The sequence below is a fragment of the Pelmatolapia mariae genome, linkage group LG4 (genome assembly GCF_036321145.2).
Source record: "Pelmatolapia mariae isolate MD_Pm_ZW linkage group LG4, Pm_UMD_F_2, whole genome shotgun sequence".
Taxonomy (NCBI): Eukaryota; Metazoa; Chordata; class Actinopteri; order Cichliformes; family Cichlidae; genus Pelmatolapia; species Pelmatolapia mariae.
The window spans coordinates 14171402-14189023 of record NC_086230.1 but is presented as its reverse complement, the minus strand read 5'-3'; the positions used below and the strand labels follow the sequence as shown (position 1 = coordinate 14189023).

The 17622-nt window shown below is 41.2% G+C and overlaps 1 protein-coding gene across 1 annotated transcript; it reads right to left on the bottom strand.

The window, feature by feature from the left end:
- Nucleotides 1-509: 509 nt before the first annotated feature.
- pecam1a (platelet and endothelial cell adhesion molecule 1a) lies at nucleotides 510-10485 on the bottom strand. Its single transcript, XM_063471540.1, has 15 exons — nucleotides 10301-10485; nucleotides 10175-10198; nucleotides 9020-9313; nucleotides 7681-7977; nucleotides 7327-7590; nucleotides 6904-7185; nucleotides 5926-6225; nucleotides 5559-5837; nucleotides 3207-3339; nucleotides 3032-3099; nucleotides 2748-2801; nucleotides 2223-2312; nucleotides 2084-2140; nucleotides 1413-1435; nucleotides 510-849 (listed from the first exon to the last, which is right to left on the bottom strand). The coding sequence occupies exons 1-15, from the start codon at nucleotides 10350-10352 to the stop codon at nucleotides 685-687; spliced, it is 2382 nt and encodes a 793-aa protein (XP_063327610.1). The 5' UTR covers nucleotides 10353-10485; the 3' UTR covers nucleotides 510-684.
- Between the last annotated feature and the right edge of the window lie 7137 nt (nucleotides 10486-17622).

Sequence of the window (17622 nt, the reverse complement as noted above, 5' to 3'; positions counted from 1 at the left end):
GGTGTAGCTCCAAAAGTGATATCGACTCTCATTATTTTCTTCCTGGAGTGAAAAATAAATTAACAGCTTATTCCAAATACTGGAGTCCAAACACCGCAATGCATACTGCATGCATGCTTTGTTTCTGCTGTGCTCTCAACAAAGCTTTGGGCATTTGCATAACTTCCCACAGTGTTAATAAGATGACTGACCTAAAAAAACATATCAGGTGTATGTAGACCTTGAATAGATTCATGTTATATAATTCCAATTAAATCATAGATAACGGAAAGTGAAACTGATATCTCCTGATGTGGTGGCAACAGTGAAAGCCTCTCTCACATTCAAGCTGATCACAGCCAGATGGCACTGAGTTTCCACACAGCGCTGCTGCCTGAAGTCTGCCCTCTAGTGCTTCAAGCTGAAATCACTGATGTGCAAACAGCAGAAACACCTCTTTACAGTTCAAAAGACGCACATCTGAATGTGTTTTCTTCTTTCATTAAAAAAATGGACAAAAATAGAGAGACTTATTTAACAAAACCATGTATTTAGCCAACAAGGACAAAGTAAGTACATGTACAGTGTGGATTGTTTTTCCAAAGCATTATAAAAAACATATGAGCACAAAGACTGAGCCACATGAACAAGCTGGATAAATACGGGAACAAATATTCATGTTGAGCCTGGTATCTGGTCAGGGTTTCATTCCCCGTCGTTAGCGCAGTTAATGCTAACACTATTGTCATTTGGCTGGTCACCATTGGCGATGTGGTAACCATGGTTACTGGGGTCACTGTGGTAACCATGGTCACTGGGGTCGCTTTGGTGATTGGTATCATGATTCAGTTCTGCATATTCCACGGACGCCTGTTGAAACACGAAGGTTGTATGAACGATTATTTTCATTGGCTCACTGAGTTAAATGCTGACTGTAAGGTTACTACAGTGCGGTACTGTTTAGTGATTTTACATATTAAGATTATTATTTCTCACTTGATACAGCGATAACATGAGACACTGAGACTGATCAGCACTTATCAGGATTGTTTCTACAAACTCTGGAGGGCTCCTCCAGAAGGATGGAGGAGGTTTGAGAGCTGCTATCATATTACTCCTCCTAATGAGTTAACTCAATGTGACGAGCAAATTTGGAGCCTTTTATTCAGCTACATTAGATGCTTTTTTCCTGCAAATCATCAGGATTTTTTATCAGCAGCACAATAAAACGTTAAAGTGTTTTATATTACATGAAATGTAACACTTTAAGTTACCTTTCTACAAACAATAAAAAGTGTCTCCACTGGGTTTCCACTTATTGTACAGTTTCTGTCTGTGAGATGTTTCTCTGAGCAAAGGCACAATACAGTCATGAGTGTGTGTGCGCGTGCAGCTCTTGGTAGTATGTGTATGCTTGACGTGTTCACACTTACAGCATCAGCCAGCTCTTGAGCACCTGCAAAAACAAAGCCAGAGGACAAGCTCAGGAAACAAAAGGTGTGTGAGGATTAAATGAGGGCTGTTTTAGTTTCCAGCACTCCCATGAACAGCTCTCTATTCCCAGGAAACAGGCAGCTTATCACATCCGACACATTCATACTGATCATTCTCATAAGCTCATGTCTTTTTAGACACTCCAGATCATTTGCTTTCTCCATATAATACATTAAGTTCTTAACTCTGATTATGTAAAGTTCCCTGAGATGACTTAACTTAGGATGTGGTGGTGTATAAATAAAACTGAGCTGAATTGTGCTGTATCACTCATTAAGTAATATTATATTATTAGGAGCCGAACTGAACAATGGACAATAAATTTCAAACAATCAAGCACTTTGCTTACTTAGCCTTAACAGATGCAAGTATTGTATGAGTCTGTTGCAACAACAGGAAGTGCTCTTTGACGAAAGCAGGAAGTGGACACCTAGGGACTGGCCCTTCTGTTTTAATGGTACATTCTTTCAGTAACAATGCAGATGTTTACAGTTGGGGTTGATCCTGTTTCCTGTTGCTAGCGTTTTTTTTCTTCTTCTTCTAATGACCTGATTTCTCTCATCGTGTAGTAGAAAAGGGGTCTGTGTGAAGAGCAGGATGTTAGTCATACCTTGCTGGGAGTTGCGTACTTCACCGTGTACTGTGTCTGTGCCCTGTTTCACCGGAACTGACATGGAACAGATATAATATTTTAGACTGAGCTTTAAAAAGTCAAATTACAACTTATTAAAATTCAGAAACAATCTCACCTCTGCTGGGATCTGCCTGTCTCAGCTGATCCTCACTGTACTGATTTTCTGGCTTTTCTAGAGTGTTTGTACTACAGTTGTCATCAGACTCTGCAACACAGTGAAATGAGCAAACTTAAATTACTTGCATATTGCAATATTTCATTATTTTTATTTAAAAAAAATAGTATGACATGATATTTAAGGACAAAGATATGTTCTTTTGTTATTTTCTTTTTCAAAAATAGCATTAAAAGACAAAAGTCAAAAATGTCTGAGTAGCTGACGAGGTATAATTTATTTTTTTGTGCCAATGATCTCAGTTTTTCTCTAAAAGAAATCAGAAACACAGTGATTAATCATTCTGTCTCACTGGGTGAGATGTTTCCTCATTAAAAAGAGACAAAAACGCCCAGAAGAGCACACTTACTGGACAGATTTTAGATTTATGTGACGGGAAACAAACCTTTTGAATTAAAATATTGTTGACTTTAAATCTTCATGAGATTTCATGAGTTGCCACCAATAAAAAAGTACTTTACATACCCGAGCCTGATACATGTTCACTCCAAATACTTTTTCCCATCATGCCTGGAGTTGCTGCACAGGGAGAATAAACATGGCACAGATCTCACTTATGTAACTGATACATTCTCCTGCTTTAACATCAAAATCAGTCAAGACAACACATGTTTAATATATATTTAGCATAATTTTATGTTAGGTGTTTTCTCTATATTATTGTATAGTTAATACTTTACAAAATGAAGCGCCTTGAGAAGACTGTGTTTTGGTGCCAAATGAAACTGCATCAGCATAAGCAGCTGTACCATTTGCGGCTTCGTTAACCTCTGCCTGGGTGAGGCTCATTCGCTCTACTTTGGTGCTGGCTGCCTTCCTAAAACAAAGTGAACACAAAGTACGTTCAACAGGAGGATGTATGGGAACCATACTCTGGTAACTAACCTTTAAGATACTGATAAGAACACAAGAAATGCTACTTACACTGATAGGGTGCCGGTGCGTCTTTTCTTTAATTTGGGGAGACGTTTTTTGTAGAAAAGAAAGAGGATGATGGCCATTACGAAGAGGAGGCAAAAGACTGCAATAAGACCTTTCTTCCAGCCAGCCATCTTCACTGCAGAATACATGTGAATTAGACAAACATACGTGTATGATTACTAAAGTTATTACTTAGTTACAAAACACAGCAATAAAAATTTACTCACAAAACCTCATTTTGGCTTAAAGTTGTTTAAATGTCACACATGAGTGCATGTACAGGCGCATAATCAATTTATTTATTTATATATTCATATCAGATGTGACGTTTAGCACCTTATCCTTAAAAAAAAATGAGGAAACTGGACAATTGGAGCACAGCAGAAGAACAGTATCTGAAATTTATGTCTTTAAGAAACAGAAAAAAATCCAGCAAGGACCCGACACATAACCTGAAAGAGCTGACATTTCAGTTAACCCATTTACTGCTTACTGAAGCCTCATCAGAAATGATTTAAGTGGAAGGGTGACTCCCTGCTTCCCATTCTTAAGGAAGGGAAACAGTGAAAAAAGGCTGAGGAATGCCACAATGACTGTCTACAGCTATCTGTAAAATACAGTGAAGGATCTATCATCTATTGCATTTTAGCCAGTGGTGTTGGGGATCAACAATACTGGGGACTAAAACTGATGAAATTATGAACACAGAAAATATTTTGATCCACCATGTAATGCAGTGTGAACAGCCTCTGACTGGCAACAGCTCTGTTTTTCCAGCATGACAATGATCCCGGACGCCCTAAGTTTTGAATGTCTTTCAAAAAGATACGATAAGATAACCTTTATTAGTCCCACGCGTGGGAAATTTGCTTTTGCTTCTGCTTTTGCCTTACACAATGTATTTCCATATATGTTTGCACATCTTTAGGAAATAATTAAACCTATTTCCCATTTCCTTGCAAAACATAAAGAAATGAGAGGTGGCTCAAGACTTGCATAGCACTGCAACTCATTTTATCCCCAATGAAAATATTTTAAGCATTCATTTATTATTTTTGACTTCTTCATATGTTCAAACTTTGTAGTCATTTATTAGATATATTTAGATTTTTATTTACCACTTGATAACATGAAGAAGAAATTAAGATTAATTTAAGAGTAGCCTGAGAACTTTGTACAATAAGTTCTTAGGCTACTCTTAGTGTAAATGAATAGAAGTTCCAGCAGCTATTTTAGATTTCTTAAGTATTTCATAGCAAACTGTATCCATAAACAGCTAACACAGTATTCAGTGTCAAAACAATGATAGCATGTACAACTGAAATACAATTGGAAACATTAAAAAACTACTGAGGCAACTGTTGTTGTGATTTGGCCCTATATAAATAAAACTGAATTGAATGACGGTGCATTGTTTCCACAATAACAAGAAGGAAAGTAAAGAACACTGGTGAAGGTCAAGAATGATCTTTTTATGGCCTCGGATAGTGGACTCATCTCCATGCTTGTCCTGTTAGGCCTGTAATTCTAATGACATTATACAGGCTTTCTTTAGGCAGTATTATTAAAAGGCACAGCATGCATTTTCATTGGTATACAGATGATACCCAACTCTATCTATCCATGAAACCAGATAACACCCTCCAATTAGTAAAACTGAAGGAAAATCTTATGCATATAAAGTTCCAGATGACTTCCAATTTCCTGCTTCTGAATTCAGAAAAAAAATTGAGTTTATTGTCTTTGTTACACTGCATTAGGTTTAGACTGCTGGGGGTTTCCCATGATACACCATGTTTCTTCTTTACTTACCTCTTTTCACTAGTCATTACTAATCTTTCCACAGCATGTCTTGTGTCCTGTCTTCCTCTCACCCCTAACTAGGCAGATGACTGCCCCTCTCTGTGCCTGTTCCGGCTCGAGGTTTCTTCCTATTAAAAGGAAGTTTTTCCTTCCCGCTATTGCTTCCTGACAAGGGATCGTCTGATTGTTGCGCTTTTCTCTGTATTATTGTAGAGGAGTTACCTTACAATACCTTGCAATATAAAGCGTCTTGAGGTGACAATTAAGATTTGGCTCTATATAAATAAAATGTATTTAAATAATTTGAAAACGTGTTAAAAAAGACTTATTTTAATAGAGAGGAATATATATTAATTAAAAACAACCATACTGTTAACTTCAAAATCTGTCAGTGTTTTGGAGGAATGACAATTTTATTGCATATAATTGGTTGCTTGTTGATAATGCAGGAGGAAGCGAGCGCACTCATAATAACATGAATATCCTCACTTTACACACACACACACACACACACACACACACATTGCTATTAACTGAAGATAAAACACACACCTCCAATTATGATGGTGGCACTCCGCTCGGTCTCTGCAGCTGGGTTTGTGCACAGACAGTAGTATCCTCCAGCATGATCTCCTTTGACATTGCTGATGCTTTGAGATGCTTTCAGTTTCCAGGAGATCTTGGAATCAAGGTAACCTTTTCGCTCACTGTACCAGGTAAAGTTAATGGGAAAACTACCTCTCTGAACAGAGCAGACAAGAGTTATATTGTAACCCTCAGAGATGTCCTCCATCCTGGGCTCAGTGGTCAAATGTGGTTTTGACACAGGTTCTTCACAGAGAAAAAAATGTGTGTTAGACTTGGGTTCAACATGTTTTATATCAGTTTTATTCATTTCATGGTCATCAGTCCAACAAACCTATGATGTCGGACGATTTTAGTAGTTGCTCTCCTGTTCCTACCATGGGAGGCTTTAGTTGACTGTTTTTTGCATGGCAAAGAATTTTTTTTATGTCCGATATTTGGGTGATGGATGTGAGGTTGAAGATAGCCTTTTCACCACGCTTGCTCACAACTTTTATGTTGCTTGGTATACGAGGTTGATACAGGGTGTACTTGATGGGCAGAGTGCCTCTCTGACTGTAACAACTCAACAGGAAGGGCTTTCCCAGAAACAGCGTACCTCCCACCACAGACAGCACAGGCTCTGAAACAGGAACTGGGAATGGAGAATAAGACAGCATTAAACCAGACTGTGAGTCTACTGCCATACTGGGAACTCTGATGTTGCACTGTAAGGCTTTCAGGTAAATGCCAATACGCTCATCCTCTTATGCTAGTTCCCCATCACTGTGTAGTGTGTTAGTATGTTAACAAGTGTGATCTGAAACAAAACACAAAGTACAGTTGAGGATGATGGGAATTTCATGACCTTTTTCTTCAATACAAAAATAGACCTGATAGTTGTTTTCATACTTTGCACAAACTGAACTGTGCACTATTTTAGGAGAAGGTTTCTCACCTGTTGCATAGACAAGGACAGGGTCTGATTCCCGCACGTTCTCTCTACAGATGATACTCAGTTTGGTTTAAGAAAAGGTCAGTCAGTGTGATCTGACTGAGTCAAGTGTTTGCATTCCTAGATGCACCTCTGTGCGAAAATGGCTAATTGTGTCATCAGAGGAGTGAATCCATTTTTTTCCCCACAGAATTTTCAGTGTTGGTACAGACATGTCTCCAAATTCCTTCTAAATAGATGTTGATTGTAACACTTAAGCCTAAACCAACAGAGTAAACTGACCAACAGGCCGACACATTACGTGCATGGCTAACAAAGTAAAACATGTCCCACATCTTTATTGTGACAACAACACTACTTCGGTTGGATTAAACTCACCTTTGACCTTAACGACATGTTTTTGGCTCTCCTTCACAATAGTGCGTGTCAGAGAATCAGACGTGGCATTACAGGTGTAGTTGCCACTTGCAGAAAGTTGTGCCACAGTCACATACGTGGTAGTATTTGCGACTTCAGCGTTATCTTTGAAGATTGAGTACTGCATGGTTTTATTGTCGATCTTACTGGAATCATGAATGCTAACAGAGCAGGTCAATTTGAAGTAGTCTCCTTCAACTACGTCTGTGGGCGCCACAGTCAGCTGTGGCTTTGAAAACAGTGCTGTTGGGATTAGAGAGCAAAAATTAAGAATTCATACAATCTTTATGCTGTGCATATATATTATTTTTGATTCGATTTAATTTGATAAGATGAAAAAAAAATGATGCCATGTTTGAAAAATTCAGAGTAATTGATGCTTACATCTGACTGTGATTCTTTTTGAGGTTTCTTTCTGCACACTGCCCCACTCTGCTTTGCACACAAGCTCTCCAGAGTCATCCTCTCGTACAGTGAATTTATGACTCAAGGCTGCAGCTCTGACCTGCTTGAGGATCACTTTGTCTTTTGTCAAGAACACTTCAGTGTTGCTCGGAGGATTGACAACTCTGCAGACCACTTCAATTATATCACCCTCAGAGAGATTATCGGAGGGAAGTATATTTATGACGGGGGTGATGTGGAGTGCTACAAGACAAAATCCAGAATAGTCAGACACACTCCTCCATAGGCAATCAGAGCTTTTCATTGTGACATAACAATATTTGATCGACTCACCTTTGACTATGAGTTCAACCTTTTTGCTACTGTTTGACTTTTGGTTTCCGGAAACCAAGCGGATTTCATAGTCACAGTAGAGGATACAGTCTCCGATGTGACTCAGTCTCAGTGTAGCCGTTGATGAGTTTCCCCCCTGTGACAGCTGCTTTATGACCTCAGGGGAACCGGTCCTAAAGCTCTGGTAAAACTGGAAAATGAGGGGTCCTTTCTCCTCTGGAGCACTACAGGTGGCTTTAAACTCCTCATTCTCATAGGGTGATAAAGTAGTCAAATGTAGAGTGGGGGTCTGCAAGCCTGAAAAGCACATTCAGATATATTAAGTATATTAGTTTCTCCAAATGTTGGACAAAGTTAGCAGGCTTGAGCATCTGCAGAGGAGGGATGGTGGGTATACTGGACAAAGGATTTTGAAGATGGAGCTGCCAGACAGGAAGAAAAGGGGGTATGAGACATGCACTTGGACGTGAGAAGCTCTACTGCCAAAATACAATTGAGGGAAGACATTCATTAGCCAGTGTGTGATTGTAGCTCATAAATTTGGTGACAAACTGAAAAAAGTCTAGGGCAGCAAAATATTTTTGGAGTATATATCTTATTATTTATTATTATTATTATTTATAGTCATAAAAAATAAGCAAAGCAAAACAACCACATTACTACAGATGTGAACCTACTATTTATATTTCTTTCATATTATAGTTCAAATAATATATATAATAATATAGTGCATATGTAGTTAGATCCAGAAATATTAGAAAATGTACTCAATTTTAGCCAAAATATTGGATATGTGTGACATCAAACAATCAAGATTCAGATGTTGAACTCATTTCATATAAAATGTGTAGAAAGTGCGGCAGTTTCCCTAAACAGCTGCCAGTTTTTATAGGCTCACTGGACAGGCAGCTCCCGCCTGAAATGGGCTTCCTTCTTAGGAGTTGGCCTTTACTGCAGCTGCCTCCTCTTGTTGTAGTTTCCTTCCTTCTTTTCAATTTTGTCTTCAGTAAACTTTAAAAGCTTGATTATGCTGAGATAAGCTGATTGACTCCACCGCTGCAGGATATTTGTTTTTAACACAGAAAAAATTCTGAGATCATCCACGATTGTTGTCGATTGCACACTTTTTTTTTGTTTGCGCTGAAAAACTGATAATTTAGGCGTTCCTTTTGCTCTGACTCTCCTTGATGAATACATTTTGTGCAAAGAAAAAATGATCAGCTTTGTTTGTGCTGAGAGCTCCTTTGATTGCATTTTGTGGCTTTATAAAAACAGTTTCCAAATGCAAATGTCACACTTGGAATAATCTCCAGACCTTTACTTGTAAATGTAACTGTACCTTTCACGTCCAGTTTCTGGCTGTTGCTGGCTTTGGTCTTGTTCTTGACTGAGACTCGACATTCATAATTTCCAGAGTCGGCAGCTCTGGCTGGGTTGATCTTATACTCGACCGTGTCTTCTGTGGCGTTGTTGGTGTAGATAGGAACATCGTCCTGTGTGAGCTGGAAACTGTGTATCAGGTTAGGGATGTTGCTGTGACTGACGCTGACCTGGCAGCGTAGCCTCACTGCTGTCCCAGTCTGAACTGTGTTCCTGGGTTCGATTGTGAGGCGAACAGTATCTATGGTGTATGCTGTAGTCCACAAATATCACACACAGACACAGAAACAGAAGATGAATGGGAAAGAAATAAACAACAAACATAAAAAAAGATCTAAACAGTAGCACAAGCACCAGGTTAAGACTATGAAAAGGTGCTTCCTGCTCATCAGTCTGGTGCACAGAGGAACTGATGGAGGAAGGAAGGCACCTCAGTAAACAGTGCCGACCCTCTACATCCCCTTGAAAAACCATGTGGATTCATTCAAACTTCTGCTTTCCCTCCACCACAATAGCACAGTGGAAGTGGAAACAATCGCTTACTCCACATCATTATGGTAGCCGATTGCTGTTAATCTGGATTCTGGGATGTGAAGTGGCTAACTGTGCAACAAACATGACGCTCTGAATACAAACTTGTTTTGCTGTAAATAACAAACCCTGAGCCTAGCTTTGAATGACGATGACACCAGCACTTTCAAAGTTTAAATCAACAAGATGCCACTTTAATAAGGACGCTTCAGAGACACCAGAATCGAATTACATTTTTTAAACACCAGTGTTATTTCTTCATTTCAGAGGAAAGATGTTCTTCTAAGATCGTGGCAACTTTATAGACACCTAGTTAAGAGTTCTGGTGGTGAATTTTGTTACTAAAAGAAAATAAAAATAAATTTCAAATTTGTATTGCCTTCTGAAAGCTTTCAAATGTCATGTTATTCAAATTGAAGGTGAATAAAAGATTGCCCAGCATCGCCTGTGACAAATCAATTTCTTTTTCTTTTGGTGTAAAAACAGCTTTCTTGTTAAATATAGAAAGGACTGTAACTGTTACTACACCAGGGAGTCTGCACTAGTTATTATAAGATCAGGCGTGTAATGCAGTTATACTTACACCCCTGTCCTCCAGCACAATGCCCTGTAAGTCACACAGAGTGGAAGAAAAAAAAATATCAGGTGAAAATCAGGAGATTTTGTTTATAATATAGTAACATCCTTCATCCTCAGTCTGGGTTCTTACAGATGTGTAGCAGGCTAGTCAGAAACAGCAAGCCGGGGGGTCTGGAGCCCATCCTGGGTGAAGGTGGTTTGCCGCTGAAAGACAACAATACATCTGCAAGGACAGAGGCCAGAGAGGGCAGTCACAGCCAGACCAGGGAGGACTTTTTACTTAGGCAGAGGTGGAGTGAACAGAAGGCAGTGGTGGTGCTGAAGGGCTGTTCCATGTCTTATCGGGCACGCTTGACTGAACAGGAAGTGGCTGCTACTTCCTCAGGATATGTACCATTTACTTTGCCCTTTCTTTTGTCATGTTGACGAGAAAAATTCAACAATAAGAAGCAACTTTTAAGTCTTCTCTTAAGGTCTGAGGTGTAGAAAACACAGACATGAAGTCTTCTTTTTAGCATAATTTAATTAATGACAACCATGTCGAAGAACAGTAAAGACAGTGTGCGCTGTTGTTCTTCAGATAGAATTAACCTCTGAATCCCCTGAGTTTTGCCCGCAAGTATTCTTATCTGCGCATTAATGTGTTTATAATGTGCTGATGTGACTAGACATTCATTAATCATATTTCGATTTACTTGATAGAGCCCCGTCTTCCCTTGAATCTATACTAATGGAATCACTGGATTTGTGTTTGTATGCGTTTCTAATAAACTGCCATTTTACTTTAATTCATCCAGATTATTTAAAAGGATTGACAGCGTGACATTTGATATTAGTTACCATACTTGTCATTTCCTCAGTTATTGCTGCGCGTAAAGATTACACAATGCAGGAAGCATCAAAAACACGAGTTTCTCTTGTGACCACTTAAGAAAAATGAGTCAATCTTTATAAACTCTCAGAAAACATGTTTACAGCCTGGTAAGCATGCACTCGAAGGGCAAAGGCTATACTAGAACTTTGATAGTTTCTAATGTTTTTCACAATATGATGAGGTTTGCCTGTTATGGTGTCATTGTTATGTCACAGGGTGTCGTATTAAAAATATATAAAGTGTGTTTTACAGTTCTCTCCATCCCTTTTCATGTAATAGAGTACTCAATATGGTTTCTTGAAAATTTTCTTCAAGGTCAACTTTGTCATAAACAGCTTTGTCTCCTTGTAAAGTATCAGTGATCAAAGTCACATTTTTGGGCTGGATTAACTTTAACCATTTAGGATGGATGGATTCCCTGTTGGGTTTAACCATCCTGTTTTGTTTATCATTGGAAGATGAGACTAACGGCTAAGCGGACCACTGGGAAGCTAACAACTGACCACTCCTACCATCTAGTCTAAAAATTACGCAATGCAGGAAGCATCAAAAACATGAGTTTCTCTTGTGACCACTTAAGAAAAATGAGTCAATCTTTATAAACTCTCAGAAAACATGTTTACAGCCTGGTAAGCATGCACTCGAAGGGCAAAGGCTATACTAGAACTTTGATAGTTTCTAATGTTTTTTACAATATGATGAGGTTAGCCTGTTATGGTGTCATTGTTATGTCACAGGGTGTCGTATTAAAAATATATAAAGTGTATTTTACAGTTCTCTCCATCCCTTTTCATGTAATAGAGTACTCAATATGGTTTCTTGAAAATTTTCTTCAAGGTCAACTTTGACCTTTAACAATGAAGGTCAATGTCAAAGACTCACCCAACCAAATAGTGTGAGTTATAAAAGTTTAACTGATTTTCAGTTTTGATGTGACCTTGATCTTTACCTGATTTTCACCAAAAACACCAAAAGCTCGAGCTGTTATTGGCATCTACCATCACAAAAAATTCCAAAATGATATCTTGAAAACTGTGGACTCTAGACTGCTAACAAACAGACAGATGGACAAACAAACAAACTGAACCAGTTACATACCCCCTCCCTTCAGAAGGGACACTAAACAAACAAACAGTCAAACCCTCATTCACTTGGATAACAGTAAGTAACAGTTTAACTGGGTGTACTGGTAAACTGTGTGCTTGGCCTCCCCTCTGGTTACTGGACGTCTAAACCTTGTTTAGTGCTTTTTAATTATCTGAATTAACTGAATTATCTAACAAATAATATGACATAGCAGTGTGGTACAGCCCCTATAAAAAGTTTAAGTTCAAGTTTCAGAGAGAAATATCATTTGATGTACAAAGTAATAAATTAAGTTGATATTATCAGCTTTCAACTTGAATTTGAACAAAAGCTTGGAACATCGGCACTGTGAAGTGATAGCTTGTGTGAAATATTATTTTTCATACCATATTGTATCACTTGGGAATGCCTTGGTGTCCTGCCCAGAAAAGCTGTAGGAGGCGGTGAGGGAGATCTGGGAATCTCTGCTTAGATGGATTTTTGCCCAATGTTTTGCAATCAGACTCTGTTGAAGGAAGAGAGAGGAGAACTGACACTACAGTCCCAATGCTGAAATTATGATTATAATTTTCTTCCTGGAGTAAAAAATTAATCAGCAGCTTATTCCAACAAATATGAATGCTGTAGTCTGCAGGCTTTGTTTCTGCTGTGCTCTCAACAAAGCTTTGGGCATTTGCATAACTTCCCACAGTGTTAATAAGAGGACTGACCTGAAAAAACATATCAGCTGTATGGAGACCTTCAAAAAGGTTCATGTTATATCATACCAATTAAATCTTAGATAATGAAAAATGAAACTGATATCTCCTGATGTGGTGGCAACAGTGAAAGCCTCTCTCACATTCAAGCTGATCACAGCCAGATGGCACTGAGTTTCCATGCAGTGCTGCTGCCTGAAGTCTGCCCTCTAGTGCTTCAAGCTGAAATCACTGATGTGCAAACAGCAGTGAAGACCGAATGTACTAAAAACCAGACTACTGAAGAATTTAAGGACCCTGCTCAGCTGATGAGAAACACATCTTTACAGCTGGAAAAATCCACATCTGGATGTCTTTGAATGTGAAAAAATGAAAGAGAAACACACTTAAAAAAAATCCTGTCCTGTCTGGCAGCTTTTGCAATCAGAATCAGAATGATCTGAAAGCACCTGTAAGAAGAACAAACATTCAGTACCTGGAATGCAAAAATTTGAAAACGCTCAGGTACATAAATCAATAATCTTCTTGTGAGGTCTGTGTGTTTTAGTATGAGTGTGAGAGACAGAAAGAGAGTGTGGAGTGTGAGTGTGTATGTGTCTGCCAGTACTTGAGAAGTACTTGAAAATAAGATAAGATAAGATAACCTTTATTAGTCCCACACGTGGGAAATTTGTTTTGTCACAGCAGGAAGTGGACAGTGCAAAAGTTATGAAGCAAAAATTAGAATAAAATAAAATAAGAATAAATACAGTATACAACTGTACAGAATAGAATAAAATAAAATACTATATACAGTAGAATAAAATAGAATAAAATATGCAATAAGATAAAAATAGAATACAAGTGCTATATACAACTCAGTAGAAATACAACGATGCCAGAAAAGATTATTGCACATTAGTGTTATTGCACATGTGTGGATGTGTGTGTTGATCAGTTGGAGTCTTTGTTGTGGAGTCTGACAGCAGTGGGGAGGAAAGACCTGCGAAATCTCTCCGTCCCACACCGTGGGTGCCGCAGTCTCCCACTGAAGGAGCTGCTCAGTGCTGTCACAGTCTCATGCATGGGGTGGGAGATGTTGTCCAACAGGGATGACAGCTTAGCCACCTTTCTCCTGTCACTCACCACCTCCACTGGGTCCAGAGGGCATCCTAGAACACAGCTGGCCCTGCGGATCAGCCTGTTCAGTCTCTTCCTGTCCCCAGCAGAGATGCTGCCGCCCCAGCAGACCACACCATAAAAGATGGCTGAGGCCACCACAGAGTCATAGAAGGTCTTCAGGAGTGGGCCCTCCACTCCAAACGACCTGAGTCTCCGCAGCAGGTACAGTCTGCTCTGCCCTTTCCTGTAGAGGGCGTCTGAGTTATGAGTCCAGTCCAGTTTGCTGTTCAGATGAACACCAAGGTACCTGTAGCTGTCCACAGCCTCAATGTCCATACCTTGGATGTTCAGTGGTTGCAGTGGAGGATGTTTGTGCCTGCGGAAGTCTACCACCAGCTCCTTTGTTTTACTGGCATTGATCTGGAGGTAGTTCAGCTGGCACCAGTCCACAAAGTCCTGAGTCAGTCCTCTGTACTCCCTGTCATCCCCATCAGTGATGAGGCCGACTATAGCAGAGTCATCAGAGAACTTCTGCAGGAAGCACTGGGTGGAGTTGTGGGAGAAGTCTGCAGTGTAGATGGTGAAGAGGAACGGAGCCAGAACCGTTCCCTGTGGGGCCCCCGTACTGCAGACGACCCTGTCCGACACACAGCCCTGAGTCTTCACATACTGTGGTCGGTCGGTGAGGTAGTCCAAAATCCAGGTAGTGAGGTGATGGTCCACTCCTGAGTTCTCCAGCTTGTCCTTCAGAACTGAGGGAAGAATAGTGTTGAAGGCACTGGAGAAATCAAAGAACATGATTCTCACAGTGCTCCCAGCGGTCTCCAGGTGAGCGAGGGAACGATGTAGGATGTGAATGACGGCATCATCCGCTCCAATGCCAGGCTGGTAGGCAAACTGAAGTGGGTCCAGTGATGAGCTCACAAGGCGCCGAAGCTGAGCCAGGACCAGCCGCTCCAGGGTCTTCATCAGGTGGGATGTCAGAGCCACCGGCCTGTAGCTGTTGAGGTCCTTGGGGCGTGAAGTCTTTGGCACTGGTACAACACAGGAGGTTTTCCAGAGCTGTGGGACTCTTCCCAGCCTCAGGCTCAGGTTGAAGAGGTGCTCCATCACACCACACAGTTGGTCCGCGCAGGACCTGACGACCCTTGAGCTGATGCCATCTGGACCCGCTGCCTTCTTGGCTTTAATCCTCCTCAGTTCCCTCCTAACCTGGGTGGTTGAGAGAGACAGTCTGGAGCCTTGTGTTGATTGTGTATTGGATGCTGTTGTTGGGGGTGGGGAGGAGTGAGCAGGGTGAATAGAGGAGGTGTGAGGTGTCTGAGGTGTCAGAGGTGGAACAGCAGCAGTGGGGGTGGGTGAGTCTGCAGCCGATGTTGAAGACTGCCTCATGGCTGAATCAAATCTGTTGAAGAAATGATTCAGTTCATTTGCCCACCTCACATCCCTCCCAGGCAGAGAGTTCTGATGTTTGTGGCCCGAGATGGTTCTGAGGCCTCTCCAGACTTCACCAACGTTGTTTTGCTGAAGCTGGTTCTCCATCTTCTGCCTGTAGCTGTCCTTCCCATTCCTTATCAGTCCCCTCAGCTCTCTCTGCACCCTTTTCAACTCCTCTCTGTCTCTGGATTTGAAGGCCCTCCTCTTCTGCTTGAGGACGGCTTTAATTTCTGGGGTAATCCAAGGTTTGTTGTTGGAGAAACACCGTACAGTCCTGGTAGGTACGGTGTTATCCACACAGAAATTAATATAGTCCGTAATGCATGTAGTAAGGCTGTCGATGTCCTCTCCGTGGTCGTCACAGATCACCTCCCACACAGTCGACTCAAAACAGTCCTTAAGAGCCTCCTCGCTCTCCTCCGACCATCTCTGCACTGTGCGGGTGGCTGGTGGCTCCCTGCGCACTAAGGGCTCATACACAGGGACAAGGTGCACCAGGTTGTGATCAGATCTGCCCAGGGGAGGGAGAGGTGATGAACTGTATGCCTCTTCAGCATTGGCATACAGTAAGTCCAGTGTTTTATTGTCTCTGGTTGGGCAGGTCACATACTGGGTGAAGGTGGGCAGTGTGGAGTCCAGTGAGGCATGATTAAAGTCCCCTGATATTATGAGGAGGGCTCTCGGAGATTGTGTTTGCAGTCTGCTGACCACTGAGTGGAGAGTGTCACAGGCTGCATCTGCGTTGGCCGAGGGGGGGACATACGCTGTTATCGCGATAACATGCGAGAATTCCCGGGGCAGGTAGTACGGACGCATGCTAACGGCTAACAGCTCAATGTCTCTGCTGCAGAGTTGTTCTTTCACAGTGATGTGCCCAGGGTTACACCATCTGTCATTCATAAACACTGCCAGTCCACCTCCTTTCCTCTTACCGCTCTCTCTCGTCCTGTCCGCTCGCAGCAGCTGGAATCCCGGTAGTGTCACGCTCGTGTCCGGAGTTAGCGGTGTTAGCCACGACTCCGTTAGCATCATGATGCTACATTGCCGGTACTCCCTCTGTGACCAGGTTAGCGACGTGAGCTCATCCAATTTATTGTGCAAAGATCGTACATGATGGTGGGAAGAGGCGGGAAGCAGAGGCAGACAGAGATAGGTCCAGGAGATCTGGGCCATCTGCAGCCCCAAGAGTCCTGAAGACCTGAGGCCACACATCTTAGCGATATCTGCTCGCCCATCCCAGCAGGAGAAGGAGGAAGGCCCTATATAAGGTGCCCATTGCAAAAGGGCAGGAGTCTCAGAGGACCAGAGTTGATGGGCAGCCGACTCTGCTGGAGGTCGGCCACCCCATTGTGAGTCGAGATCAGGGTCCTATGGCTCCAGGCAGTACCCAGCAGAGTCCCCCCCTCCCCAACATGGAAGAGGCCCACCAAAGGAGCGGGTCGGCGACCACACCAGAACATCCAGCTATACGTCCCAGAAAACAACAAGTACCTACATCCCGAGTGGGGCAGCAGTTATGTAATTCCTACATTTTATAGCACTGCTTTAATGCTTCAAAATAAATCAATTATTTAGCCCATTTTTCTCCTAATTACAATCTAGTCTGTATTGCTGGCTATAAGTTGGACTCTTTTCTGGTGGGTGGCAGACTGCCAGGGTTGCCCTTTGTCACCAATTCTGTTCATAGTTTTTTTGGACAGTCTTTTTGGACCACCACCTGTGTAGGCTTTTAATTAATTTTAACTTCTATGTCTGATCTTATTGTGAAGCACTTTGTGATTTTTATCTGTGAAATGTGCTATATAAATAAATTTTACTTACTTACTTACTTACTTGTATAGACACCACCTGTCGGTGTATAGACAGGTGGTGGAAGGTGTTCACTTTGGTGGCTTCAGGATTTCATCTTCTTTCACCTTCTCACACTGTTGCAATCTGATATCATGCAGACTTTATACTGGGAAAGTGATAGCTTAAAGCCCAGTGAGACTGATGTGACTAATTCAGATATTTTGATTCAGTCACTGAGTCTAGATATTTTTTTAAAGGAGCTTCATTTTAATTTTTGTGCATCTGATAACTAATTTTTGGCCCTAACAGCACGTTTTTGGTTTTTCTTCATAACAGTGAAGTAGATCACAGCCAGATCTTTCTGCAGTTTCCTATTTTGACTGCCTGAAATAGGCTCTCTAATGGTACAAACAAAAATGACCAATTCACACAATCAAACACTTCTCTTCCTGTCCAGATTTCTTA